Below are 26811 nucleotides of genomic sequence, written 5' to 3' on the forward strand. Positions count from 1 at the left end.
CTCCCTTTTTGGACTCTATCAGAGTAAATAGTACACCGACCTTACTTCTTCAAAGTCTTCTGCTTCTCCGCATCAATCAACTTCCGTCCCTGAACAACCAACCCCTTACGGCTGCGCACAGCATCCATATACCGCTTAGCAACATTCTGCTTATCCGCAAGCTCACCCAGATCCTCAAGTTCTTCCTCGGTAGCAGGCACCCAGAACGGATCCTCGTCGAGAGCCTCGAAACCCGCGAAGATCAGTTGTGGTTGTGCGGCGCCGGACGTCCGTTTGCGGATCTCCTCGGCGAACCCGAAGGACTCGGCTACGGGGAGGAGAGCGAGGATAGTGAAGAACGGCGTGCCTTCTTTCATGATTTCGGAGAGAATGCGGCCTCGGCGGCGGGTGATTACTGCGTAGACACGGCCAAGCACTTCGGCTTTTGAAGGGAAGATGGTGTGTTAGTTGTGGGTTTGTTTGCGTATGGTGGATGGCATGGCGTGAAGGTAAATTAGGTAGGAGGAAGGGAAAGCAATGAAATACTTACTGGTAGCTTGGATCTCACAACTGTACATTGCGAGCATGATGCGAGGGCTCCAGTCCAAGAAACCGGCTGAGATACCTTCGCGGACCAGTCTGATTGATTCGCCTGTCAACCGGCCCATGTCAAGCTCATCGCCTGCGCTAGACTGCACAGATAGGTCTTCCAAGAACACGGCCACGCCTTGCATGGGCTCCTGGCACAGGGGGCCTTGGCCCGTTGCGAGCTGGAAGGCATATGCGATCTTGTCGTTGAAGTCACGCACGAGGAGTGCTTGGTGGTTATCACCGTCGATCTGTTGCTTGGTGTCATCGACCAAGCTAGAAAGGGGATGTTAGATATGAACGATAGACCAGTGCTGTTTGGACCGCTATACTCACAATTTCTCGCAGGTGTTGACTGCAGTTGCGTCAACCAAAATGTTGGGGCCGACTCTCCGGGGCCCGAAAGCGGTGATTCTGTTGACGACGTCCTTCCATAGCTCCTTGTCTTCCTTGACCTCCTCGTTGAACAACTTATCTAGTCCTTCGCGGAACTCCTGCTTGGAGAGAATGTGGCCCTCAGGCGCCTCGCCAGTACCGTCCACGGCAGCTTCGGCTTCCTTGTCGGTCTCGGTCTTTCCTTCAGCCTCCGTGCGCTTCTCCAATTGGAGCTGCTTGATAGTTCCGACTTGTTTAGTCAGGAATTCCGTCACAGGCCCTGGCATCGGGACCACGCGCAGACGCAGGGTCATTTGCTTCGAAGCAGAAACCGTCAAAACAGCTCCACGTCCAAGGTCGGGGTTCTTGGGTGCGGTCATCTCGGGGCCATGAACAATGGTTTCACGGTAGGGGACGATAGCCTCGCCGGTCTGGATTTCGCAACGTGCGAAACGCTCCCGTAGATCCGTCACACAACGCTCCAAGTGCAGTTCACCTGCTGTGAGGATAACGTGTTCACCACTAGGCAGCACTTCGTACTGCGCACAAGGATCACTCTGTTCAAGCAAGCGCAAGCCAGTGACCAGTTTGCTCAGGTCTGCTGGGTTGACTGGTTCCAGCGCGACTCGGACGATAGGCGGCATGCTTAGCGAAACACCAGCCAGGTTGATACTTCCATCCAGCCGGCTGCAGAGGGTACCTGTCTTCAAGACGTGACCTGCAAGACCTCCAATTCCGAATACCACACCGGCTGGTACGGACTTGAGGGGCTCGAGAGCTCTGCCCATCATCAGGTACAGATCGGTGACTATGACCTTTTTTGGCTCCGGGCTGGCGTGCGGGTGGGCCGGAGAGAACTTGGGCGGGAGCACATAGATCTCATCTCCAACCGAAAGGGTTCCGGAATAGAGTCGGGCGAAACCAATAAGATGGTCAGGATCGTCCTTCTCCACTGGCTCTTCTGGCTCCTCAGTCGTCTCGGTGATCAATGAGGTGGTTTCGAAGGCTGAGGTCATGCGCTCAAAGTCATCTTCCTGTCCATTACTGCGGGCTTCCGCCTGCATCTTTGCAATCTCCTCCCGCTTGCGACGCGCAAGTTCAAGGGCTTCGGCCGCAGTCATGGCGCCTTCGCTACGCTTCTTGTTAGATAGAAGCTCGCTCTCTGGGATGGCAACCATCTTGCTGACGTATGCCACGACGGGCACTTCAGATCCTGTCTTGAAATCCACCATGGCAGTCTTGATATCATCGGCAATGAAAGCAGCGCCGGGAGATGTTTTGATCATTTCCGGTAGTCGGGCAGCTTGCGCAGCGGGAGGACTGGGGAGATATTCAATGACGGAAACCAGTAGCGCAGTAGATAGTGGTAGCCATTGAGAGAACAGTGCATTCATAATGTTCCTAGGATCACGTCCGCGCAAGACATATACTGGGATGTTAATGTTGAGCGATTTGGTGATCTTCTCTAGTAACACCGGGTCACTAGTAAAAGTCAATATCAATGTTAACACACTAGTTGCATTCGCTGTCAACTTACCCTTTGCCCTTATCACCACCTGTGGTAGCTTGATAAGCTGCCCAAATGCTATCTAGTACCAATTGAACGAACATGGGCTTCAAAGCACGTCCCTTCAGATGCTTCACACCCAAGACACGCTTAGTCTTAGGGTCTAGATAATAATCACCCCAAAGCACTTTCTCCAGAATTGTCCGTTTGATTCCGAGTTTCTTCTCGTAAATAGCGGCGAATTGCCGGATTGTGAAAGCCCATCCATCGACGGCACTGCAGAAGATGACGTTATTTTTCTCAGGTGCGAAATAAAGATCCTCGTCGTCGCGCTCCTCAAATTCAGTTCCCTCAGTAATGCTTTGTGCGGATTCATCGTCTACCAACGACTTTTTGTTCTCTTGATCCCGAGTTGCTGCAGCATTGAGACGGTCTTCCATACGCTCACGCCACTGCAAATCTTCTTCCATGCGTTCACCCTGGTAGAAACTACCGATGACAGCATTGACCTGTTCCAACAGTCGACTAAGATGGGAGAAAGCCTCGGCGGGGCTCATCTTCAGCTCTGTTACCAAGCGGTCCATCTTGTTAATAACTAAGATCGGCTTCAACTGCTCGACCCAAGTCTGTCGCAGGACTGTCACGGTCTGACTACAGACACCCTCGACTGCGTCAACGAGCACAACTGCACCATCACATAGACGAGATGCGGTTGAGACCTCGCTGCTGAAATCGATATGACCAGGGGAATCGATAAGGTTGATCAGATACTCCTTCTGCACTGGGTCTGCGTCCGGGCTTGGACGGCGGAGCATCGAGAAGAACAGTGAGATAGCGGAGGATTCCATTGTAATACCTCGAAGCTGCTCATCTGGACGAGAGTCCAGGTAGCGGATCTTACCGGCCAGCTTGGGTGAAATAATGCCATTTGTGGCAATAAGACTATCCGTCAAAGATGTCTTGCCGTGATCCTAAAAATGCGGGAAAAAAAGAAAAAGGCAATGAGCATTTTAAAGTGAACAAAATTCAGTGTGAATTTCGTTGACTTACAACGTGAGCCAAAATGCAGATCTGGTGGCTTAGGATTAGTATAAAGCCCTGACATCAGACATCAGAGTGGGATGGAGGGGCACACGCACATTTCTTATGTCCTCGGGCTTCCGCTGTAAGCGGACCAGCTGGTCGACATTCACCACAGGCATCTTGGCTGATACTAAGACCAAGAGCAGGTTGTTTGTAAAAATGAATGGAAGGCGAACTGGATCCCGTGAGAAAAAAAAAAAGTTGCAAAAAAAAGTTGCTGATAAAGATGCGCCCTTGGCCCAAACCTTCAACACTTCAATTATTATTTCACTTGAACTTTTCGAGCTGGGTGGATTTATATCTTATAGACTGAATATTGACAATACTACCTATCTATACTTCTATATGATGGCATCAACCTTGGCAGTCTCTAATCCTATGACGGTATACAATCTCCGTTGTGAATCCCTGTTCTATTGACTCACTATGAGTCCTTAAAGAGTTGCGCTGAGTCAAATGTCAACGAACTGGAACCTGGCGCAAATAGTCCAATTCTCAGCTCTGCTAGACTCTTATTCCTCGTCGAACGAGAGCTTGATCTTCTTGGGCTTCTTGGATTTCTTCGAAGTCGCCTTCGGCTGGACTTCTTCAACTTCGGCCTTGTCCTCACCCACCACTTTGGCCTGTTTTCGTTTCCTCTGGCCACCAACCTCAGTAAGATTATTCTGTTTGCTGGTGGAAAGTTCTGCTTGGGATTTGTCTTGATCGCCAGTGGAGTTGTCCTTCGCGGAGTCTCCAGCCTCGCCCTCTCCTTTCGGGCTGTTTTCACCAACAAGTGCCTTGTATTCCTCCTTGGAGATCACTTCGTTACTTTCTTCGTCGATGTAGGTAGGCTCATCGTCGTCGTCATCTTTATTGACCTTGAGTCTGGTCGGTCTCAAGGCAGGCCGCTCCAAGCGACCAGTATTGTCTCCATACTGGCCCCGGAGTTTCTGGAGAAATGCAGGCTGCTTTGCATCTGTATAACATATTAGAACGGCATAGGACATGTTAGAAAGGTGTGAAGCGACATACCATATTCAAACTTTGGGTTTTTAGGCATCGTGGTAATGCTTGCTAGCTTTCATATAAAGCTTTGTACTTATGCTGCCCTGTGCCTCTTATAGATCATTGAGGAGAATCCATTTTGTTCAATCAAAACGCATAAACAGATTATCTCTTTTGTGCAAAGGGAAGAATTGGAGAATTGCGAAAGTCGATAGCTGTTAGCCCCTACAGCGAAATATTGCACCATCCAGATTCTGGATCTGATTGGCTTATTAGCCTCACCGGCTCTTCCTCCGCCTTTCCCTGCCCCTCATATTGTAGTAGAAAGCACTTTATATTTTCTGCCGGAAAATCAGGGCCAGACTTACGTCACGGCTGGTCGCAATACTCCTCCCTACTACACCGCCCCCAGCCCTAGGCGCTAAACCGCAATAGGACACATCGAAAAGTCCAAGGAGCCGCTCCGCGTCAAGACCTCTCCATCAACCCTCATCAATCAATCTCAATTAACTATGCTTTGTGCTAGTGAGTGCCCTGCTATTAATCGCAATTCTGTGCTCTTCTTTGAAATGAGCTTACTAACTAAACTTTTCTCACAGTCTCCGGAGAAGCACCTCAAGTGCCTGTCGTCTCTACCAAGAGCGGTAAGTCTTGAAAATCACTTTGCGCGCGCGACATCAATCTCATAATGAAACAGGCAGTGTATTTGAAAAACGTCTCATTGAGGCATACATTTCCGAGCATGGCAAGGATCCTGTGAACGGTGAGGAGCTTACCACCGATGACCTGATCGATCTCAAGTCGCAGCGCGTTGTCCGACCCCGACCCCCTACCCTCACATCTATCCCGTCTCTTCTCGGCGTTTTCCAAGAAGAATGGGATGCCTTGGCTCTGGAAACCTTCACTTTGCAGCAAAATCTGGCACAGACAAGACGCGAGCTAAGCTCGGCGCTCTATCAGCACGATGCCGCGGTGCGGGTGATCGCGCGCCTGACGCAGGAGAGGGATGAGGCCCGTGAGGCGCTTTCGAACGTTTCCGTTGGTGCCACTCGCGCCGGAGGCGAGGCTATGCAGGTGGACTCCACGGGCTTGCCCCAGGCAGTGTTGGAACGGATTGAGAACACACAAGCAGCGTACGTGGAACTGGCGCTTCTATATGAAAATTTTCGATCGATAGCTAACTATTGGACAGACTACAAAAGACCCGGCGTAAGCGCGCAGTCCCTGAGGGCTGGGCCTCAAGTGAGGCTATTTCCACATTTAAACCAACTGAGACCTCCGAACCTCTTTACCCCGGTGGCCGCGCTTTGTCTATCAACACGACTGGTGACCTGGCTCTTGTTGGTGGTGTTGATGGTGTGATTGGCGTCTACTCGCTCTCCCAGAAGAATATCGTGCAGACTCTCAAGACAGATGGCCCAGTCACCGATGCGACATGGGCAGGAGACAAGGCCGTTGTTGGCTCCTCTACAGGCTCCGTCAAGGTCTTTGAGAATGGTGCGGAAGTTGCAAGTTTCGCCTCCCACGCCGGTGAGGTGACAGCCGTCACAGTTCACGCTACTGGCGATATTGTTGCTTCTGTTGGTGTTGATAAGAGTTATGTGCTATATGATCTCGCCACAAACACTGTGGTTTCTCAGATTTTCTCAGATGCAGGTAAGAAGTCACCTTACGAAATACATATACCCAAGCGTGATGCTAATCAATTTTATTCAGCCCTGCTCTCTGTCAGCTTCCACCCCGATGGTCACTTGATCGCGGCCGGTGGCGCAGACGGACAAGTCAAGATCTTCGATGTCAAGACGGGCGCCGCTGCTGCGGACTATGCCATGTCTGGCCCAGTCAAATGCCTGTTCTTCTCTGAGAACGGTACTTACCTGGCTGCGGTGGCCGCGCAGTCCACCACTGTATCGATCTGGGATCTTCGCAGCTCCAAGGAAACCAAGGTACTGGACACAGGAAGCCAGGTAGAGTCGATCTTCTGGGATTACACTGGTCAATTCCTTTTGACTGGTGGCCCCAGTGGAGTGACTGTCCAACAATTCTCTAAGGCATCCAAGGCGTGGTCAGAGCCTCTGCGAAGTGCAATCCCTGCTACATCAGTTGCTTGGGGATCAGCTGCTCAGAGCATTGTGGCATTGAATGAGGCGGGTGTGGTCACAGTGCTAGCGGCACAGTCATGATTCCCAGGAAAATACTGTAATACTAGAGCATGCTATCTTCTGGATTCTCAATGGTGTTTGTATTGGAACTGCAACTCTTAATGCAACTATATTCACAGACCGTGGATCCATGCCTAGGTGGATATTCAAGATTCACATGTAAACTTAGTCATGAATGAAAAGCCTCATCGTGAATTCATATCTTTTATTTGCTCCAATCTTGCTATGAGACTTGTGAAATACTCATAATGGACAGCGACAAATCTCTACAGAAAAGAGTTAAATACCTGCTACCAGAGCCACTTGGTCTTGTCGATTTTGGAATTTTGCCATGCGCTCAACAGCACCTGGGGACTGAGGCAAACCTGACTAATGAACCCACACCGCCTTATAACACTGGCAGGCCTTGACCGCCTTTCGACTGGGCCTAGAAACAAAGATGGATCCTAATCTTACCATTTTACCTCCCTGGTGGCTTTCAATTTCCTCTTTTTCTGCAAAATATCATTCTTCGACTCCAGGCGTAGGCCCTGAAATGAGTGAAAACTCTGGCGTCCAGTTTATGGGCGCCAGGACCAAGGTAAGCCTTTATCGGTCGTGAAACGGGCGGGGCACCTGATCAGATCACCAAGAACCCAGCTAACAACATTCCTATTTCTCCCAGCGAACACATCGTGAAATGGCGACAGATAACGATGGAAGTGGCGATGCAGATTGGGAGCAGCATTTTCACCCCCGCCGCTCCGACTCTCGACCTGAATCCACCCGCTTGCCACCCAGAAGACACCGAGATGGATTCGACTACCGACGGCCGGTGATGCTTTCGCCTGAAGATAACGTCGTGATCGACTTGACAGATGACCCGGACTCTCCTCCTCAACGAAATGTAACATCATTTCCCGGTCCTCTGCATACCCCACATCCGCACCGTCCGAGGTTACGATTTCCACGAGATTTGATGAACCAAACGCCCCCTGTGGCTGACCACCCAACTGTGATTGATCTGGAAGCGGAGACAACGGGTGATTCGGTAGACGTTTCGCCGAACAATGGAGATGTTCAGATTGTTGGCTCTTCCTCCGTCAGGCCGAGACCAATAGAACCGAGATACCTCGACAACAATGGTATTCCAATGCACTTTCGCCCTCACCTACAGCCGTCGAGAATATCAGAACATGGGCGATCCAGAAGAGGGGTGCCGGCGCCCGCAAGGTCGTACTTCCATACCGAGGAGGACCTACTTTCGTTCATGTCTGACACGCTTCGCTATGGAGTACCCAGCTTTGACTATAATCCGCCTAGTGAGCCAACGCCCCGACCTCGTCGATCATCGTATAAAGGGCTAGACCCCGCGCCGGAAGGATTCACTCGACTTTTGGCAGAAGATGACGTGCCTGTCTGCCCCAACTGCCAGGACGAGTTGGGAACCGGAGAAGGGCTGAAACAACAGATACATATTGCAAAACCATGTGGCCATGTGAGTATTGCCTATCTTCAGCCGATGAAGTATATTACAAAAACTCATAATTTTCTCAGGTCTATTGCGGCGAATGCGCAGGGAATCGGTCCATTTCAAAGTCCAAAAAGGCAACTTCAAAGACCAAGCCTTTCTCCAAGTGCCAGGTTGCAGGTTGTAATAAACCTGTGAGCAGCCCAACAGCCATGTACCACCTTTATCTGTGATTTACCCTGGGCATTGATTTTGCGGGCTCTCGTTTGCATTCTGGTGTTATGGCCATTTTCTTTCCTCATTCTGTCGATACCCAAGATGCATTAAACTGGCAGGCGTTTTTCAATAACGATTTATATCCAATCCAATTACGATTTATGCAGAGCTTTCTTGACTTATACATGACGTTATGACCTCGGGAGTTTGGTAGCTCATCAATCAATCATCTTATGTTGTACGCAGAGTATTATGAAATACATTGCTGAATGGGTATCTATTTTGCAGGCACATCTATAATGTTGTACAAGGTGGATCTCCCTTACTAGGGCTTTCCTTTTTCCTATTCAGCTGTCGCCGCTTTTATGAGGGCAGGCTCAGTGTCGTCACGTGATTGATCTGTGACCTAAATTTTGTGGCAACGTTCACTTAACCGCTCCTAGAGTAAGAGGGAGGTCAAAGCGATGCCAGTTGGCAATACTGAACAGCCGCAATACCCCTCCTTGAGCTCTACTACTACCGAAGTAAGCGACTACGTGAAAGCTATATTAAGAAGTTGTTCTAGTTCCGCGTCAGAGAGTACCGATCTTCTATCAAGAAAGTGACCCTGACAATCATCCACCCATCTGTCAAGAATTTAGCCATAAAATGATACTCTATGCCGAGGATGTTGATGGTTAGTTGCATCAAGATATGCTCGAATTCACCACGTACCTGTTGTACAACGGGGGACACACCATTACAGTTTACCGCAGCATAGGGCTCTCTTGTATCAACATAACCCAGAAGTTGCTTCATGTCGGTGATAATGCCAATGACTCTTGGGGCTCTCGGGCTGGCTGGTAAATATCGTTGCTGTTGGTCGACTGTGGGTCTCCAATTTCAGAATATCAGCCAAACCATAATTCGGTACTATAGCCCTCAATATCATAATCTAGGAACTATACATATAAAAAGTACTTTTCTTAAGTGGCACTGATGCAACTATCGTATGAATATAGCATTAGGCCGGGCTCTTGTAAAATTCGGCCACTCGCCTCTCGGTTATCAAATGGAGAAAGAGTACATAGCCTTCACTCGTGCAAAGTTTCCATTTCAGCACTCGAATGGTCTGTCTTAAGTACACTTCTGGAAAACTTATTTTTTTTTTTTTTTCAGCTAGTTCCCTCCGATAGCTTGGCAACAGCCCTGGTACAGTAAGGCCCGCACGCTTTGCGATAATTCCACCGTATTCTCCGGGGCGAACAAGTATGGAAATCTAGATAAGTGTATGCACGTGCTGTGTGGATGGGTTTGATGGGACTGCCTGAGAAAAGAAATCCTGAAACCAAGGATGGCATAGAGAATCGGTGGCGCTGATTCGTAGCTCTGGTCGCAATTGCAGCATGCGCTCTAGCAGATCGGCCCCGAAATAATCCACCCCGAACATCAGCTGTCGCAGATCTAGGGGCAAGTACATAGGGAAAAAGGGCTTGAATTCTGGCAACTGACTGACGCCTGGCCAAGTATGTTCGGACGGGGTACCCATCACTTGAAAGATCTTGAGCAGCTGGTCATCCTCGGTGTTGCCCGGAAACAAAGGGTGACCGGTGTACATCTCGGCGATGATGCAGCCCGCTGACCAGATATCGAGGCTGGTGTTGTAAAAGCAGCTTCCCAATAGCACATCTGGAGGTCGATACCAGAGGGTGACCACATCGTTCGAGAAAGTGTTGACGGGGATGCTAAAGGTGCGAGCGAGGCCGAAGTCCGCCAACTTCAAACGTCCATCCCGACCAATAAGCAGATTCTGAGGCTTAAGATCCCGGTGCAAGACGCTCTTCTCGTGACAGTAGGATATGCCTTGCAGCATTTCGTGAGCAAAGAACCTGGTAGTTGGGAGGTCAAGAGCGCCACCCTGGTCGTCCATAAAACGCCTCAAGTCCTTTTCCATGTACTCCGACACCATCACGAGCTTTTCACCCGTGTAGATCACATCGTACAGAGCTAGAATGTTCTCGTGATTGAGCTCCTTCATCAGGGAGACCTCACGGATCGCAGTGGACGGTGTCCCTTCTTCGGTGTCGAGGTGAATCTCTTTTAGGGCCACCAACTCATTGGTCTGGTTGTTCCGACCTTTGTAGACCTAATAGTATCATAATGAACGGATATTCCTACAGAAAGACCAAGGATTTTCCTGGGTATCAAGCTAACAGGGGATACCAACCGTTGCATAGGCGCCCTCACCTAGCTGGGGCTAAGTTAGCGGGGTCAAATCAAACTTCTCATGATCCTATCTTGGGGTATTTCTTCGTTCTCACAACCACCATATAATGATATGCACAGGGAATCGAAGAAGGTACGAACCTTTTCCAGTTGCTGAAAGGTCTTCAGACCTTGAGACATGATGCCGGTCGCTTGGCTTTCCTGTAATATGATGGGAGGGGAGAGGTTGAGACAAATCATAAAAAGCTAGACCGAGTGATACAGGTCGAAGGGCAATGATTTGGAGATCAGGGGTCCACGGGTGTATGGTTGTCAAGCCGGACTTAACGAAATCCCGGCCCCCGTCGTTCCTTCCCAGTCCGATCACAGGGCGGCCCTGAAGTTCCTTTAATTATATTATGTACATATATGTATTTGCCCGAGCTTTCGTGAAATAGCAAGCACGCTAAGGTATCTTTTGTGACTTGTGAGCCTCGCAAGATAGACAAAGACAAATATGCAAAAAATGGTCATTTGTGATTTCTTAATTTAGTCATGTATATGTTGCTATGGTAGATGTCCAATAAACGCCGGTCCCTTCATCGGTCTTGGGCTAGAAGGACTAAAACTGCTTGGCAGGGTTAGCGGGATCATCTCGACGATGTTGAAACACTGTTGCCGAGTAAAAAATAAAAGAAAAAAAAATGAGCCATGATTTTTATCTTTTTCTTACCATCTGTGGCCGAATGCTCTGTCTCTCTCTTTCGCAGATGTCCACAAACTTGGTCCCTAGTGTAGAAAGCATTTCCATCGCTATACTTGACTGCTAAGATCGCTAGCCCGTCATCTTGGCAGGCGAGACAGTCTCAGTCAATCGTCGAACATCCAGCGGAGAACTCGCTGTACATAAAGATACATATCTAGAGATATCTTGGGCTGCGTTTGAGCCAGACTGTGATGGTGACATTGAAAATTGACTAGGGTTGTATGGCAGTGATACTGCATGTTGCTACCCATCCTAGAGCTAATGGTGGCGTTATTTATTAGGTTTACGTCTATCAGGCTATAATTATTAAGGAGCCCTAACGAGGTGAGGCCGATAAATCCCCGTGTTTCAACGTCTTACACTCATCTGTTAGATCTGGTAACAATGCATCTGTGAGAGCTGTCAGAACCAATCAATCCTATAGCACAGACATATTATGCCATGGCTGACGTGGTTAACAAGGACCAAAAATATCTCATGCTTCTTATTTCCCGTGCTTATTGCATCGTTCACAGAGTGCAGGACAAAATTGAGCCCACAATACAGAGTTGTGCGGGTCGGCCCGGTGTGGGGTTTATTGTGGATCATCTATGGTGGAATTGATCTGTCATGCCTCCATTCGATGGATTGGATGGAAGATTATATGCATGCGAAAGTTCGGGTTCAAAACCATCATTGCTAGATGATGTGTGTAACTCAAATAGGAACTAAGTAGCTAAATAATCCCTAGCGGCCTCGTCAGGACCCCTAATTTGCAAAATCATAGACAACTTGACCTAGAGTCATAGCCGGATCAAGCCAACGAAGTGATATCAAAAAGTCGCGTTCAGTGTTTAGTCCTAACTAATGAGTTTCAAGAAAATTCTACTCACCCTCGCCTCATTCTATCAAACATAAAATGGGCGCCTACATTGTGCTTTCCATTAGAGAAACCTGATTGTTTGTGCAACAGAACAGTATAATATGCAGGTTGTTTTATGACTAGATAGCCAATAAAGTTACTGAACGGCCCGCCCCGCAGGCTGAAATAGATTCATTCAAGACAGCTCTTGGGCTTTGTCACATTGGATAGTACCCCGTAGTTCTTGGGTATCTCGGTATATCGCGGACGTGCTCCATCTATAGGAATCATGCATGCGAACTGAACGTCAAATAATATGCACATCAGCTTTGGCCCCCTGTTTCTCTTTTCAGCTTCGTATCTGTGGGGGGGTTCTTTAATTTTCCGTCTGATTGCTCACAAGGCCGGAAAATAGTCATATTCACAGTAGGCTTCTGCACTGTGTTTTTGTCTAGACTGGCCTTTGATCAATCCTCGGGATTTAGCATTCTTACTCCTATTCCCACCGCGAAGGAGAAATTCACCCAGCGTAGGTGATCAAAATTTCCACTGGATGAGTGGTAACCAGAGCATTACATACATAAACCCCTGAAATTGTCGCTTTCGGTGCCAACCACGTGAGAATCAGTGCCCACCTGGTGAGGATACACCGGATTCTCAAAGGAAGTAACTTTTGTTAGCTCTGTTATAAGAGAGGAACAGAGGTACCGGTTTCGACTACACGACTCCACTGGAATGATTAGGGTTGTGCGTCACCGCAGGAGACGATCCGAATCCAGGCTATTTAGAGACTATGGACTTTTTCCTAGCCTACAACTTGGATATTGCCACCGGTCCTGACCAAACGTTCACTCGTGCGTTCAAAGACGGTTGTCATGACATTGTGAACAAGTTCCTTGGCCGGGAGGACCTGACCAGTCATTTGACTACCAGCGTTAACATTCTCAAAGTGATCGCCATCATTGAAAAAGGCGAAAAAGGAAAGCAATGCAAAGACCACCGGGGTATTTTTCGAAGCCTGATTCAGAAGGCCAGGCAGGGGTAGGTGAAAATGGAGGCGGAGAAACTCATCCAGCACGGTTTTCAGGACCTGTGGGATTCCAGCGCTTGAAAAGCCCTTTGGGTATGGGAATTGATGAAAAAACAGTCTGCTCCATGTGGCAGTACAGAACCAGAACCTTAAGTTCTTTCAAACCCTTCCCAAAAGTTTCCCCGAGTCTATGGGCAAGAAGATTAGCTAGTTTCATCAAGCAGAGTTAAGATACTTTCCTCTCTGGTACAACAAAATTTGGGGAAAGAGCGGACGGATTGACCAACCGTATTCAAAGAGGAAGCATGATATTCGTCAAGCAATCGTCACCGCAACTATACGGCATGTGGAAAAGATGCAGGAGCTATGCATAATTTTCAAGGAGTCCGTAGGTGCGTATCTCGCTCCATCAACCTAGTTATAGAGCTGACCACATGTGCGACAGAAAACGGTAGGCGCAGTAGACTGGACCCTTATTTATATGCTTATTCCAGGCGCTGATGGTCGTTTCACAGTACGTGAGCTGTGCTTTGATCTATCCAAAGTCTACATCAAGTCGTCTCGATTTGCCGACTTTGCAGGGGCCTTGATCAGCCATGCAGAGAACGCGGACCTGCTCTCGTTTGGATCGACCATCAGATTTGCCGAATTCCCAACCTTGGATCTAAGTTTAGATGAGCGAAAAACACATGGTGCTGGTTTCCACTTTGACCACTGTGAAGTTTTCGATGTTCTCGATTGGCTTTGCACGACCATAGACTGAGATGTGAGTGCCCATGTTTCGAGATCCAAGGCGTACTGGCACCAGAGGTGGGTTACTGGCATGGCATTTTGATTCCGTTTTAGAGCAGAGAAGGTCAATGTCAGGCTACGCCTTTTTGTAAGGAAGTATCGGCACAATTATTAAGAAGAAAATGAGCGAGAAAGGCAATGGAACATTCCGACTGACTCGAGTGGCAACGTTGATAACGGCATCTTGAGCATTCCACCCCAGTCATCTCCAGGCAGACGATACGGTTTTCAAGTAAGAAACCAAAGAGGATCCACCCATCTTAGTTCAAGTCCTTCCCGAAATGGCGTGGAAGGACAAATCTACCATAAACCCGACTTTGCGCACGAGAATCAGTCCCTTTGGTGGAGCGTCCGATCCCCATGGCACCCAGATGGCAAACTTGATTTGCGCAATTGATCCGGGATGCGAGTTCTATGTGGCCAAGGTTACTGAGGGACGCCACGGCATCTCACTAAGACGGGTAGCTGGTGTAGGTGTCCCACCCCAGCCGAACGACGGCCAAGATGATCTTTGCTAATTATAATTTGAAAATGAGACTAGGCCATCGAGTGGGCCATGAGCAAAGACGTGGATGTCATTTCTATGAGCTTTGTAATGCTAGAAGAGTTCAAAAATCTGGGAACAGTCTGCACTTGCGCCTACGAAAAAGGCATCGTGATGCTATGCAGCTACCACGATCAGGTATCTAACGTGAAAAAGACCTATCCCGCCGCGTACGGATAAACTCTGACTATTGTCGCATGTGATGAGTATGAAATGATCGCGCGAGAGCCCGAGAAAAAGGAGTATCAGTATGCCCTGGCTAGGTTGAACATCGCCTTGAGATCGATTCCTTACCTCGAGTCACTCGATCGAATATCTGGCAGCTCGGTGGCAACCGAAATCGCGGCGGATTTAAGTTCACTGATTCTGCCCTGTTATAGAGTCGCTGTGAGACAAACCCCCTGTATGCCGAGTTGAGGCTGGAGATGGTGAAAATGCATTTTCATCAAATGGTGCCCGAAAAAAACAGATTATGTTCTGCCAGAGAAGTTTGGGAAAACCGACGAGCGATTCAACCCAGGAGAAGCAGTAAATGATCCCAAAGAGTCATCCACGAGGCTTTCGGCCACGCAGTAAACTAGGATGAAATCATTCGGAGGTAGAAGACGTCTAAGTCCTGGAAACAAGGATGGCAAATCCAATACCAGTAAAGGATAGAAGTCAATTAATGTCATTTCTTTTATCTGGACGCGAAAAAGGATAGATAGAGTAAAGCTTTTTGCCCTCATTCTTATAGATTACATAGCTGTTTTATCGACCTAGCGATCATGACCAATCCCTCGTACAATTTCCGGGTGGTTCTCTAAGTTACCTAGGTATATAACTAATAGGAATAGAATGTCAAGGGAGAAAATCATGGATCAATGAGTCTATCTAGGACGGAGAGAGATCCCAGGAGAGGCAAACAGGTCCTATCAACATAGTGCACCCTAAGCTAAGGTCGTCCAACAGTCCTAGAGGATATAACTTATTCGGTAAGCGAGCCCACCGCCTTCTACTATACGATAAGTCACGAATCTTCTTCTTAAATAGCGCAGAACTACCCCGGTTTAAGCTACTGAGCACCAAAACGGATAGAGAAAGCCAAGAAGTTATAGAGGAACTTCAGTCTAGGAATACCTACGATGGAAATACATATGTACATATGTAGAGGTAAGTCCTGCAACATCCATAACTTATATCTCTCAAATCACAACACAAAATCAAAGAGTGATACACTTGAATATGAATATAGTTAGGTGGTTAATCTCGAGTACAAGTTGATCATTGCAGACTTATCATCTTCAAATTGATGTAGGCTCCAGCTTGGTATGCATAAAATATGGGTCTCAAAACACCATTGGCTTCCAGGTAGCAAATAGACAAGAATGAAGAAATAAAAACAGAACCCAGGTCAATAGTACAGTAGATTGCGGTGGGGATACCTGATAGTCATCACCGCAAAGAGAACAAGAACCGTAAAAAAAATATAACTCCTCCATCTAGACACCCCGAAGATCACCGTGGTATGGTGACCAGATACCACGCACACTCTCATTCAAACTTGTAACTGGCTTCTTGACCCGCTTCAACTTCTCTCCACTGGCTTCCTTGAGGAGGTTTGCCTTCTTCAGGATTTCGTGGGGTTCCAAGTTCCGTACACATACAGGCTTCTCACGGCCATTGATGTAGAGGCCCTTAATCAGAGGGTGCTTCTGGGGTCGGGGAGAGACACGGATCTCAATCTGAGGGTTTTCGCGGGCGAAGGCGGGGAGGGTTTTCTCCAAGAAAGCACTGGAATGTTCAATGTCAGTACGGATGTTCCTGGAAAGACAGTTTGCACCATCGAGGATACACCTACACCATGCCCTTTGAGCTGCCCGCCCAGTTGCAGTAATGGAAGTCAAGGCGTTTGCATTGTAGGATGAAGGCACCGGCGCCGTTCTAAGCAGATCACCTGGGTCAGTTCGGCAATTTAATATCAATGATTTGAATTACACATACCCTGGCCGCCGTAGACGTTCTAATTCCGCGCAACGGCATTGTTCTAGTCGTTAATAGTTATCGTCGTAGTTTACGAGTCGCGATGGCTCTCCCGGGCTTTTTCTGGTACACGTGATTGGCCAGGGCGGTGAGTCATGTGCACCAATGGCATGTGCAGCGACTTCCATTATTCGACGCTAAGACCAGAATTGCGACGCGAAGCTCTCACTCCTGAAGGTTCAGTCACCTTCCACGCATTATCTTTACTTTACGTCCTGACTTTATCTCCATTGGGTGCACAACTCAGCATGACGGATAAGCTACCCCCGCCACTTTTGGCGTTATTCCAACCCCGCCCACCCCTTCGATATCTGCCTCCAATCGATCGCGCACCAGATGACTGCCAAAAGAGCACTATCTCTGGAGTTGCCCAGTTCCTTGCCGATGCTAAAACTTTCGCCGATGAAGTTCCATACAACGCAACTGAAAGCTGGGTGCAGCGCAAATTGCGTGAGAAAACTGAGAAGAAAGAGGAGTTGGAGAAGCAGATAGCAGAAGGACTGCAAAACTGTACGCTTAACCTTCTTTTCACCTTTATTTTTATATTTCAAGAGGCTAACCGAGCTATATCTTACAGACAATCCGGACAAAGATCCTCAAGCTCGAGGTGACCCATTCAAGACTCTCTTTGTTGGACGTCTCAGTTATGAAGCCAAAGAGGCCGACCTGGAACGAGAGTTTGGCCGATTCGGCCCCATTGAAAGAGTATGTCTTATTCTTTCTTATTATTTGTAGAGATAACCAGCGCTGACATTGTGGTGACAGATTACCATTGTCAAAGACACAGTCTCAGACAAGAAAAAGAAACCCCACCGAGGCTATGCATTCGTTGTGTTCGAGCGTGAGAAGGACATGAGAGGTATCACCACCATGCCAATTTACTTGGCACTAATCCCACTTGTTTATTCTGTTTTGCGGTAAGAAATGTTGCTGACACTAGTTCTTTCCCCAATATCAGCGGCCTACAAAGAAACAGAGACCCTCAGAATCAAAGGACGACCAGCCGTGGTAGATGTCGAGCGTGGCCGCACCACTAAGGGGTGGAAGCCCCGTCGCTTTGGTGGCGGTCTCGGAGGGCGCGGATACACCAAGGTCTTGCCGCCCTCCCGCGGTGGACCTGGCTTCAACGCACCTTCTGGACCGGGTGGGTATGGAGGCGGTTTCCGCGGAGGCTTCGGTGGCAGAGGCGGAGGTGGTGGCTTCCGTGGTGGAGGTTTCCGCGGTGGCGGTGATCGCTTCGGTGGTCCTCGCGGTGGTATCGGATACCAAGGCAACCGTAGCGGCTTCGGTGGACAGGCGCCCCCTAACGCGCCCTCCGGCCCTGGTGGTGGACGCAGTGGAGGTTTCAGAGGTGGTAGCTTCGGCGGTGATCGTGGTGACCGCGGTGGTGGCAGATTCGACCGTGGTGCAACTGGCAGCAATTCGGAGCCTGTGCGGCCTCGGGATAGCTATGCTGACCGTGATCGCCGCGACTATGACCGTGACGACCGTTACAGAGACCGTGATCGTGATCGTATGGGAGACCGAGGCATGGGAGACCGAAACGGAGACCGATTCCGAGACCGGGATCGTGAACGTGGTGACAGGTATGGTGGCAGCGGCCGTGATGGTGGTCGTGATGGCGGCCGGGAGGATTATGGACGCAAGCGAAACCGTGAGGATGAACCTGGATACGATGATCCCCGTTCCAGGAGAAGGTACTAGGCCTTCACTTGTCCCCCAGGTCTTACCGCTTTGCTATGAAGTCTGGTTTTGCTGGTGGGTATCACTGATCTACCCAGTTTTCATCACTCTTTCTCAAGGGTAAGGGGGTAAATCATGAATTGGCCCATGTGCAATTCAGTCCGCGATAACGATCACAACCGTCAATGTTTTTCCACCTCATGCCACGATATCAACATCAGAAATCGATGTGAACGTGGTGATTCTCTACATCCCCTGCTTGGTCCACCTAAACTCCCCAGCAGACGGAGACTCTCATGAATTGTGCTTGTATTCCCCGTTCTATTTATTTTTCTTTCCCTTGGTGTTTTCTTTCTTCACTTGTGTTCCAATGCTTTTTCTTTTTCTTTTTCCTTTTCTCCCCCTTCGTCTTAATGAGATCTCGCTTTCTCTGCAGGGGTAAGTATTTGTATTTTAGTCGGTCCTCTTCCGCGCAAAATGGAATCTGGTAAACCATCGGGTACGACCAGGTAAGAACCATGTGAAATGACTGAAGGCAGGTATCTTGCTAGATAGATGAAGGTCTAGGCAATACAGCTAGCGGTTCCGCACTACGGTTGATTAATATCCAAGAACGAGGTAAATTTGTAGACTTTTTTCGACCTGGTATCCGAATCTTGTCATAGGCTCATGATCCAGCAGGAGGGAAACCCCCCCATATAAGGACGAGAGAAAGAGAGATAAAACACACAAGTCTTCAATATATTTGCAAAGAAAGCGCCCTCACCAAACTCCATAAGATGCCCAGCAGAGTTCTTTTTTCGGCCACACGGAAGCCGAATGGGAAAGAGAAGAAATAAAAAACGGAAAAATATAAAGATCCCATCTATGCATCAACATCCATTCCACCCTCAGTCTCGAGGATCTTGACCTCCTCAGTACTCCGCGTCCAGTAGGCCTTGAGATCGACCTTGAACTCGGACGAGGTGATACCGAACATCTTCAACAACGTAGTCTGTCGTGAGTCCAGAGTCTCTCCCTCTTGGCATACGGGGTAACCCTCCTGACCCTCAGTCAACTCAAGCATGACCTTGCCCTTCACCAGACGGGTGGGGACGCCGAGCTTGCGGAGCGCGGGCTCAATCGTGTGGCTGACAGGCTCGTCCTGATCAGCAGGGATCTCGCCGGCCCGAGCGGTGACCAGGCCGTTGGGGATGGTGAAAGATCGGGTGGCTTCGGTTCCAGCGCGGGCGAAGTCCTGGGGGCGGAAGTTCTCGAAGTAGTCGATGACTGATTCCGGAGTGCGGGAGGTGAAGAGCAAGCCGACGGCGCCGGCGAGGAAAGGAGTGAGTTTGCGCACGTTGGGAGCGGCTTCGCTTTCGACGTCAGTGCCAAGGGCCTTGCCCATGACCTTGGTCTTACCGAAGAAAACCCTAGAATCACATTATTAGACGATTGATCTTGGTTGAAGGATTTGCGTATATCAATATTTGATATCAGATCCACCGCTGGTATTCAAGCGCTTTTTTCCGATTCAATATCTCATGCAAATTCCGGCCGGAGTAATGATGCTTACCGGCTGTCGCCGAATTCAGTGCGCACATCCTTCAAATAGGTGTTCCGCATATTATCGACCGCAAAGACAAAAAGGTGATCATATTCCTCGATACATTCCCGGATGTTGGCGAATAGCCGACGGGTCTGCTCCTTGTGATCTTTCTTGGCAGTCTTCGACTCGTGGACGACGCGCGCACGCTTTGAACGAGGCATGTTGAATTATGATTTTAGAATTGGTGGTTCAATGAATTCAGACAGAAAGTTGGATGTTTCCCCCACAGACATTTTTTCTTCGCTGATAACCGGATTAACATACCGCCGGGCTTATCCAACGCTAACCTGAATGGGGCAATCAGCTGTGATCTCTCAGGGTCGGTTCACTTTAATTGCCCTTGCTGCAAGTGTTCTTTCTTTGATTTTACGCTGCTGGTCATATTGTCGCCTGCAAGGGCTGAGTCCGGACAATGCTGGACTTTATGGACTACATCCAGCTATCCTTCGCCGAGGCGACCCACTGGAATCGCGACAACTCGTACTCATCACTCAACACCACCGCTCAATGTATGTGATTGATTTATGCCGGAAATCCTCTATATGGGACAGGGAGATCGTTGGTCTAACATATCTTGTGCAGCGATCCTGGATTTTTCGACCCCCGAGCGATTGCGCGTTCACCTTTCGTCATTGTCCACTCCCCATTTTGCAACCAGTTACACACTCGGCACCGTCGGATTGCTCGATGGATCTGTGTCATATCTATTCAGTACCGTGCCATTCAACAATCTACCAAGTGGAAGTGCGTCAATCCCGCTTCGAAAGATATGCCCGGGATACCGTCAAGTGCAGGCCCCCGCGGCCCCGATCCAGACCTGGGGATGGGACTCGCTATTAGACGGCGTGAGCATTCCGGGGCTCAAAGATGGAAGCCGCGCAGAACCATCAAATCCCAAAGATGGAGAAGATAACAGAGAAAGTGAAGCAAAGCGGAAAGCTACTCTACTCCATGCTTCTCTCCATCTTCCACCCCCTTCCACTCTATATGCGCTCTTCCTACGTAGAATCTCTACAAACATGCAACTATCACTAGCAGTCTGCTCAACCCAAGGACCGCCGCAACTCAAATCCGCGCCGCAGGCCTCACTGCTTACCCAACTATCCCATGACACGGGCAAGTACAGCAATGAATACCTCTTCAGCACAGACAACGCCCTATTCGGTTGGCGGGGACTCTGGAACTTTGGCCCCGATCCCAGATACACTCGCGACGACGTCCCGCCACCATTGTCCCTTCTTTCTGCAGGTGCAGAGGCATACTATTCCCCGATCTCATCACTGATCGGCATGTCAACCGGCCTACGATTCACCACATTACCCGCCGCCACCGAGGTCCCGCAATCATCATCACATTCTCACACCCGAACACCCATCTCAACCTTCCCCTACACCCTAACGCTAACATTAGCCCCGATTGTGGGTTCTTTGTCCACAACCTACTCCCTCCGCGCCTCGCCCAACCTCGCCTTCAGCTCTCGCTTCGGCTTTAACGTCTACAGCTGGGAAAGCGAAATGGTCGCCGGCTGCGAGCTATGGCGTCAAACCAAGAAATCCAGCACCTCCAGCGACGACGATCTAGAATGGGCCCGTCGCAAAATGCGCATGCATGACTTCGGCGTTTCCCTGCCTGGTTCACCGGCGTCCCCGCTCCTAGATGACCCGGGTCGTCCCGAGGGTCCCCTGGGCTCCAGCGCTCACGTCGAGGCGGAGACGAGTGACTCTGTCATTAAGCTGCGCATTGATCAGTCTTGGAATGTGCGGCTTCTCTGGGAAGGCCGGGTTAAGGAGCTTTTGGTGAGCGCGGGCGTTGGGCTGGGTCCGGGTTCGTTCTCATTATCACCCTCTGTTTCTTCGGCTTCGGGCAGCGGCTTGGCCCAGAGTGGAGGCGGGGGTCCTGGGATGTCGTATTGGCGTGGCGTTGGGGTCTCCGTGTTGTACTCTTCATAGGTTACACGTGCTATTTAAGACTACTTGTGTTGTCTAGGCGCATATCATTGGATGGTTTGGTTGGCTAGGGAAATAATTGCTCCACTGGGGTAGCAACGATTATGTGTTATCGAAATATACTTCAGAATTGTACATAGATTCATGATCATATACTTGACATTCCAAGCTTTTGTCTTCTATCTGACGCCTACATCACAGAGCTATTTACTCTGATGATCGGGGCACTCTGGGGGTATTAGTTTCTTTCGGAAACCCCTTAGATGCGGGCGTTGATGATGTCGACGACTGCAGATGTTGGTTAGTACCAATTTGGTGAATGATTTCAGTAGATGGGCATGTGCTAAGAACTTACAGGCAGGCTTCAAGCTGGCACCGCCAACCAAGAAACCGTCAACATCGGGCTGAGTAGCGAGCTCACGGCAGTTCTTCTCGCTGACGGAACCACCGTAGATGATGCGAACGTTCTCCTGAGCCTGGGCGGAGATGGACTCGCCGAGCCACTTGCGGATAGCGGCGTGGACTTCCTGAGCCTGCTCAGTGGTGGCGACCTTTCCAGTGCCAATAGCCCTAAAGATAGATGTTAGAGATATCCAGGAAATATTGTGATATAGAAGGAATGGGGTAAGTTCGTACCAGACGGGCTCGTAGGCAATGACGACCTTCTCCCACTGCTCTGCGCTCAGCTCCTTGGCGGCAGCGTTGAGCTGGCGGGTGACGACCTCGATGGTCTTGCTGGCCTCACGCTCCTGCATAAGAAATCGGGTGTGAGCGGGATGCATTCAAAAAACATATAGCCGGTCTTGACCCGATGACCCACTATCGGGACGAAAATGGGAGAACCGGGTAGCAATGACGTACCTCAAGGGTCTCTCCGATGCAGAAGATGACAGAAACACCACCCTCAATGGCGGCCTTGGTCTTGCGGGCAATGAACTATTGAGCGGTAGTTAGTTTAAGCTTCATTTGGATTTGGCTGTAGTATTCGCGGAGGGTTGCAGGTTTGGGGGGAGTGCGGGTATGCATACCTCATCAGTCTCCTTGAGGATCACTCGGCGCTCGCTGTGGCCGATGACAGCCCAGTTAATCTTGGTATCGCGGAGCTGCTCAACACTGATCTCTCCGGTGAAAGCACCATTGGGCTTGTCGTAGACGTTTTGGGCAGCAACACCGATCTTGGGGTCGGCAAGCTCGCGGGTCAGAGCGAGGTAGATGGCGGGGGGGGAGATGACGACCTCGGTGCTGTTGTCGAGCTTGGCGGCATTGAGGTTCTTCACAATGTCGGTGATGCTCTGAGCAACACCGTTCCTTTATAGGGTTAATTGCGTGGTCTTTCATGAAACGAGTAGGCATAGGTAAAAGGATTGAGGGGCTTGAGACCGCGGGGTAGCGAAGTTCGTATAACGTACATCTTGAAGTTACCACCGACGAAGAATTGGCGAGGCATATTGATAAATAAGGCTGGGGGGGTTGAAGAGAGAAAGAAGAGGTTTGAGGGATGTTGATAGCTATGGAAGAGGAAGAAGACTTGCCGGAAGGAAAGTAAATTGGTGTAAATGGCGGGGCACGGCCGTCTGCCTGGATTATTAGGTGTCAATTATGACATCGGTCTCCCTCGGGGCTCACCGGGGGCCTCTATTTTGTACGAAAGTACGTAGTTCCTCAATTGACCGGACATCATATGTTTGGATTCCCAATCGTATCAGTTTTTAACAGTAGTCGTCCAATCTCTTTTCTCCGTCATATCAACCAGCTCCATCAGCTGGATCAAACAACGTGCCACCTGTTTAAAGTAGGCCCATATTCCTTCTGAGCACGACTTGACAGAAGGCTTTGTCTGCTTGCAACCAAGGTTTGATGCCAAAGAAAGCGCAAATGAGGAATCAGTTTTGTTCCAAGTGGACAGTGGACGATCTGAACTATCTATGTATCTAATGTGCTAGCTAATGTAAGGTAGTCGAATAGGCGGTTGGTGACTTAAAGGACTTGTAGTAGTCTCCTGAATCATTCCACTGTTTGAAAGCCACGTCAAAAAGCAAGACGCTTAGTTATTAGCTAAAGCTCATCTAGGACCGGTGTCAGCTGGGCGCGGTATATGGGGTACCAAATCTCGTCCAATGCTCGGATCCCACTGTGCCATACATTGTCGTCTTTATATTTCTGTCAAATTACTTGTTTTATTTCTGTATAATAAACTATAAAGCAATACTTGAAGACAGAGTTATAATAGTATAGATAATTCAAATATTAAAAATTGACTAGCGGAGTTGGACTTAGGTTTTTAGAGATTGGTGTATTCAGTACCTATAATACAGTTGCTCATAGACTGCAAGGGAATCCACTGTCACTAACGGTAATCTACCGGTGTATATTATCCGTTTGGTCGATAAGCCCGACAATTTTTTGCATTCCATCTCAAGTATTCAATCTATATAAACAGTATGAATTGATGAAAAAAAAGAAGTACTCGAACGTCAGCACTAGGGTTCGAACCTAGGATCACGAATGAACTAGATAACTCGAACTGATGTTCAAGTCTAGCGCCTTAACCACTCGGCCATACTGACGTGTAGGAGGTGTTTCTCTCGCAGGGCTACTGGCTGTAAGCCATCTGAAGTACGTGTAATTTTGGAATACCACATTCCAGTGCTCATCCCGGTACCTCCAGCTGGGGTGTGGGCGCTATCACTTCCAGGGCTGATAGCTGACAATTTACACAAAGTATTATGGGCCCATCTCCTAGCATTTTTATATGACCGCCGCTTTCGGACAATAAGCACGAGGCAGACAAGTACAGTGTAGAGTGTCAAGGAAACATATGATGCCTTCTTCCCTGATCAGTCAAGGGACTAAAATATGCCCTAAGAGAGATGGGCATCGTCGGAGATTGTAAACCGATGTTATCGTTGGCATTGGTGTAGTTATACTCCAACCCCCCCCCCCCAATTAGAGTGATATGAAGAATGTTGGAATAAGACCTTAGATTGACAGAGTCTACTCTGAGAACACATCCATTCTATTTATATAAATTATATAAATATGACTATTCCAAACTAATGGTGCAATTAAAAAACAGTTCTTCTGGCGGTAAGAGAAACTAGCACACATAACCAACAAGATTCAAAGTAAAAGAATGTATCAGTCACATGGATTATTTCTTCTCTTTGATAGCACAACGACATGTACAACGACACACTGTTGGCGGATTCCTCACTGGTTGACGACGCTCGAGCTGACGCGCTTCGGAAAAGGTTCTCTTCAGCCATTTCTCCCGATGTCCAAGACTTTCTTCACGGCGATCAAGCATTCGGCTTCGGACCTCGTTATCGTTCATCAGCTGCGTTCTATACCTTTTACCAGGCACTGAGCCTGACCGAGCCCCTTCAGCCCGTCTAGGGCTAAGAATCTTGGCTGGTACCTCAAATTGGTCGCGGAGGTGATAATTCCTGTCATTTCTTCTGTCAAGGCTACGGCTTTGGGACTTTCGGCGAGAGTGAGGCCCATAACTCGACTCGCGGCGATAAGGAGTGGCATTCTGTTGTCGGAAAGAGGTCTGGTTTGGCTGTGGCTCCTGACACTCAGTCTCGGTTTCAGTTTCCATGCTTTCTAGGTCGTCTGTTGCAGTTGTGTCGTCAGATTCGTCAGAAAGCATAGATGCATCATCTGGGTCGCTGTTGCTTTCCGATGAACAATCTGAAGTATCCTCAGGACTCATGTCGCTGCTGTTTGTGGCACTGAGGGCAGGACTTGCTGGCCTATTGTTGATGGTTACAGGTGACTGGGCGGATTCACGGAGCTGGTCCCGCGATCCTGCAGGATGACTTGTCTCATCGTGTGGATGTGTGGCTTCAAACTGCTGGCCATTTGGATCCCCGTAGGAAGCCCGGGTTGAAACCAATCGTGGAAAATAGTTCATTGGTGGAGCCAATTGGGGAGGCAAATCATGCAGTATAGGTCGCAAAATATTCCCATTTTGATTGGGCATCAGATGATGATCTCTGTGATGAGACCACACAGGTGGGTTATCTGTATCCGACGGAAGAGGTTTCCCAATAGCCACTGAACCACCCATCAAGGTTCTGGAAAATGCTTGGGTCTTCATGGGCCTTTGCATGATGATGACATCCATGGAGACTGTTTCATGGTCACTGCGATGAGCGCGTCGGGCCTTGGATACCTTTAAGTGCTCTTTGACGTAAACACAACTCCACTCGGCAAGTGGATTATTGTTCTTTTGCTCGTCAATCAGTTGATTTATATGAGCGCGCATGTTATCGGAGGATAGGTTCCTATATTGCTGCACTGGGGACTTCCGGTCTGCCCTCTTCTGAACCATCTCGATGTATTCATCTTGATTCAGCTCCATGACTATCCGTTTCACACAAGTCCAGGTTGCACTTTGTTTGGGCATAGCCTTGATAAAGGTGAAGCCTTCATAAACCGGACTCGCTGACTGGGAGCCAGAGTATCTCTGGACATATTGCAAATGAACGACTGGAGACAATGGGTTTGTGCTTGGGGTGTCGTTTGAGGTTTGCATCGCATTGTCTTTGTTAATGGCAGACATTGTTCTGGAAGGAAATTCAGGTATTTGTGAAAGAATGATGCTTTGAGAAGAAGAGCGACTACTATTTATGCAATTTATCTATACTTGACTTTCATCTGGTTTCTCGTTTCTCACCCGGGTGCAAATGAGGCTGAAAATGAAGCTCCGAGCCCTCCGAACAGGGCGCACGAACTTAGGTTCCAAGGTGATTTTCAGCCGCATAACTGACCTCAAGACGACCTTGGGAATCGCCCGGGTGAATTATTTTATTTATAGATCTATAAGTATCATCTGATATAAAACTTGAGCAATTTTGGTTAATTCTGTTCTAGGTAACGGTAAATCTAGGCTAGGCTCTTTGTTTATAGTTCTAAAAAAATATATATAATAACTCTTTGACATATAAGGAAATTGGTTCGAGGGATTCCTTTCATTCGAACTTCGTAGTATCTATTCTGAGAACAATACATAGAATCTTCTTTGAACCCTGTACATAAATGACCTTCGCTCCTCGAGCTTTCC

At 48.8% G+C, this 26811-nt stretch overlaps 14 protein-coding genes across 14 annotated transcripts; 6 read left to right on the top strand and 8 right to left on the bottom strand.

Annotated features, from left to right (window-relative positions):
- Positions 1 to 41: 41 nt before the first annotated feature.
- N7537_002136 (GTPase RIA1) lies at positions 42 to 3670 on the bottom strand (the record flags this gene model as incomplete). The annotated part of the gene is made up of 6 exons (XM_056893194.1): positions 3589 to 3670; positions 3500 to 3520; positions 2480 to 3420; positions 904 to 2424; positions 530 to 843; positions 42 to 421 (listed from the first exon to the last, which is right to left on the bottom strand). The coding sequence occupies exons 1-6, from the start codon at positions 3649 to 3651 to the stop codon at positions 42 to 44; spliced, it is 3240 nt and encodes a 1079-aa protein (XP_056758189.1). The 5' UTR covers positions 3652 to 3670.
- Positions 3671 to 4044: 374 nt separating this feature from the next.
- On the bottom strand, positions 4045 to 4574 carry N7537_002137 (DUF4604 domain-containing protein; the record flags this gene model as incomplete). Its single annotated transcript, XM_056893195.1, has 2 exons — positions 4045 to 4490; positions 4547 to 4574. The coding sequence occupies 2 exons, from the start codon at positions 4572 to 4574 to the stop codon at positions 4045 to 4047; spliced, it is 474 nt and encodes a 157-aa protein (XP_056758190.1).
- Positions 4575 to 5031: 457 nt separating this feature from the next.
- N7537_002138 (uncharacterized protein) lies at positions 5032 to 6702 on the top strand (the record flags this gene model as incomplete). Its single annotated transcript, XM_056893196.1, has 5 exons — positions 5032 to 5044; positions 5119 to 5163; positions 5217 to 5652; positions 5712 to 6175; positions 6236 to 6702. 5 exons carry the CDS (start codon positions 5032 to 5034, stop codon positions 6700 to 6702), a joined length of 1425 nt encoding a protein of 474 aa, XP_056758191.1.
- A 418-nt stretch (positions 6703 to 7120) lies between these two features.
- On the top strand, positions 7121 to 8467 carry N7537_002139 (putative RING finger domain protein; the record flags this gene model as incomplete). Its single annotated transcript, XM_056893197.1, has 3 exons — positions 7121 to 7261; positions 7346 to 8158; positions 8218 to 8467. 3 exons carry the CDS (start codon positions 7121 to 7123, stop codon positions 8362 to 8364), a joined length of 1101 nt encoding a protein of 366 aa, XP_056758192.1. The 3' UTR covers positions 8365 to 8467.
- Positions 8468 to 9605: 1138 nt separating this feature from the next.
- On the bottom strand, positions 9606 to 10732 carry N7537_002140 (uncharacterized protein; the record flags this gene model as incomplete). Its single annotated transcript, XM_056893198.1, has 3 exons — positions 9606 to 10472; positions 10554 to 10577; positions 10694 to 10732. 3 exons carry the CDS (start codon positions 10730 to 10732, stop codon positions 9606 to 9608), a joined length of 930 nt encoding a protein of 309 aa, XP_056758193.1.
- Positions 10733 to 12931: 2199 nt separating this feature from the next.
- On the top strand, positions 12932 to 13379 carry N7537_002141 (uncharacterized protein; the record flags this gene model as incomplete). Its single annotated transcript, XM_056893199.1, has 2 exons — positions 12932 to 13179; positions 13346 to 13379. The coding sequence occupies 2 exons, from the start codon at positions 12932 to 12934 to the stop codon at positions 13377 to 13379; spliced, it is 282 nt and encodes a 93-aa protein (XP_056758194.1).
- Positions 13380 to 13714: 335 nt separating this feature from the next.
- Positions 13715 to 13946, bottom strand: N7537_002142 (uncharacterized protein; the record flags this gene model as incomplete). Its single annotated transcript, XM_056893200.1, has 2 exons — positions 13715 to 13832; positions 13858 to 13946. The coding sequence occupies 2 exons, from the start codon at positions 13944 to 13946 to the stop codon at positions 13715 to 13717; spliced, it is 207 nt and encodes a 68-aa protein (XP_056758195.1).
- A 295-nt stretch (positions 13947 to 14241) lies between these two features.
- Positions 14242 to 14884, top strand: N7537_002143 (uncharacterized protein; the record flags this gene model as incomplete). The annotated part of the gene is made up of 3 exons (XM_056893201.1): positions 14242 to 14430; positions 14502 to 14642; positions 14768 to 14884. The coding sequence occupies 3 exons, from the start codon at positions 14242 to 14244 to the stop codon at positions 14882 to 14884; spliced, it is 447 nt and encodes a 148-aa protein (XP_056758196.1).
- Positions 14885 to 15985: 1101 nt separating this feature from the next.
- N7537_002144 (mitochondrial 54S ribosomal protein mL43) lies at positions 15986 to 16526 on the bottom strand (the record flags this gene model as incomplete). The annotated part of the gene is made up of 3 exons (XM_056893202.1): positions 15986 to 16277; positions 16345 to 16427; positions 16488 to 16526. The coding sequence occupies 3 exons, from the start codon at positions 16524 to 16526 to the stop codon at positions 15986 to 15988; spliced, it is 414 nt and encodes a 137-aa protein (XP_056758197.1).
- A 95-nt stretch (positions 16527 to 16621) lies between these two features.
- N7537_002145 (U1 small nuclear ribonucleoprotein 70 kDa) lies at positions 16622 to 18230 on the top strand (the record flags this gene model as incomplete). The annotated part of the gene is made up of 4 exons (XM_056893203.1): positions 16622 to 17036; positions 17104 to 17231; positions 17292 to 17385; positions 17485 to 18230. The coding sequence occupies 4 exons, from the start codon at positions 16622 to 16624 to the stop codon at positions 18228 to 18230; spliced, it is 1383 nt and encodes a 460-aa protein (XP_056758198.1).
- A 585-nt stretch (positions 18231 to 18815) lies between these two features.
- N7537_002146 (ribosome assembly factor MRT4) lies at positions 18816 to 20017 on the bottom strand. The gene is made up of 2 exons (XM_056893204.1): positions 19765 to 20017; positions 18816 to 19621 (listed from the first exon to the last, which is right to left on the bottom strand). The coding sequence occupies exons 1-2, from the start codon at positions 19956 to 19958 to the stop codon at positions 19075 to 19077; spliced, it is 741 nt and encodes a 246-aa protein (XP_056758199.1). The 5' UTR covers positions 19959 to 20017; the 3' UTR covers positions 18816 to 19074.
- A 192-nt stretch (positions 20018 to 20209) lies between these two features.
- N7537_002147 (mitochondrial distribution and morphology protein 10) lies at positions 20210 to 21746 on the top strand (the record flags this gene model as incomplete). The annotated part of the gene is made up of 2 exons (XM_056893205.1): positions 20210 to 20306; positions 20380 to 21746. 2 exons carry the CDS (start codon positions 20210 to 20212, stop codon positions 21744 to 21746), a joined length of 1464 nt encoding a protein of 487 aa, XP_056758200.1.
- Positions 21747 to 22002: 256 nt separating this feature from the next.
- N7537_002148 (triose-phosphate isomerase TPI1) lies at positions 22003 to 23190 on the bottom strand (the record flags this gene model as incomplete). Its single annotated transcript, XM_056893206.1, has 6 exons — positions 22003 to 22031; positions 22099 to 22313; positions 22380 to 22492; positions 22605 to 22679; positions 22772 to 23051; positions 23153 to 23190. The coding sequence occupies 6 exons, from the start codon at positions 23188 to 23190 to the stop codon at positions 22003 to 22005; spliced, it is 750 nt and encodes a 249-aa protein (XP_056758201.1).
- Positions 23191 to 24894: 1704 nt separating this feature from the next.
- N7537_002149 (uncharacterized protein) lies at positions 24895 to 26310 on the bottom strand (the record flags this gene model as incomplete). Its single annotated transcript, XM_056893207.1, has 1 exon — positions 24895 to 26310. One exon carries the CDS (start codon positions 26308 to 26310, stop codon positions 24895 to 24897), a length of 1416 nt encoding a protein of 471 aa, XP_056758202.1.
- Positions 26311 to 26811: the final 501 nt, after the last annotated feature.

The sequence above is a fragment of the Penicillium hordei genome (assembly GCF_028827395.1).
Source record: "Penicillium hordei strain IBT 12815 chromosome Unknown utg000001l_segment0_segment0, whole genome shotgun sequence".
NCBI classification, from domain to species: domain Eukaryota; kingdom Fungi; phylum Ascomycota; class Eurotiomycetes; order Eurotiales; family Aspergillaceae; genus Penicillium; species Penicillium hordei.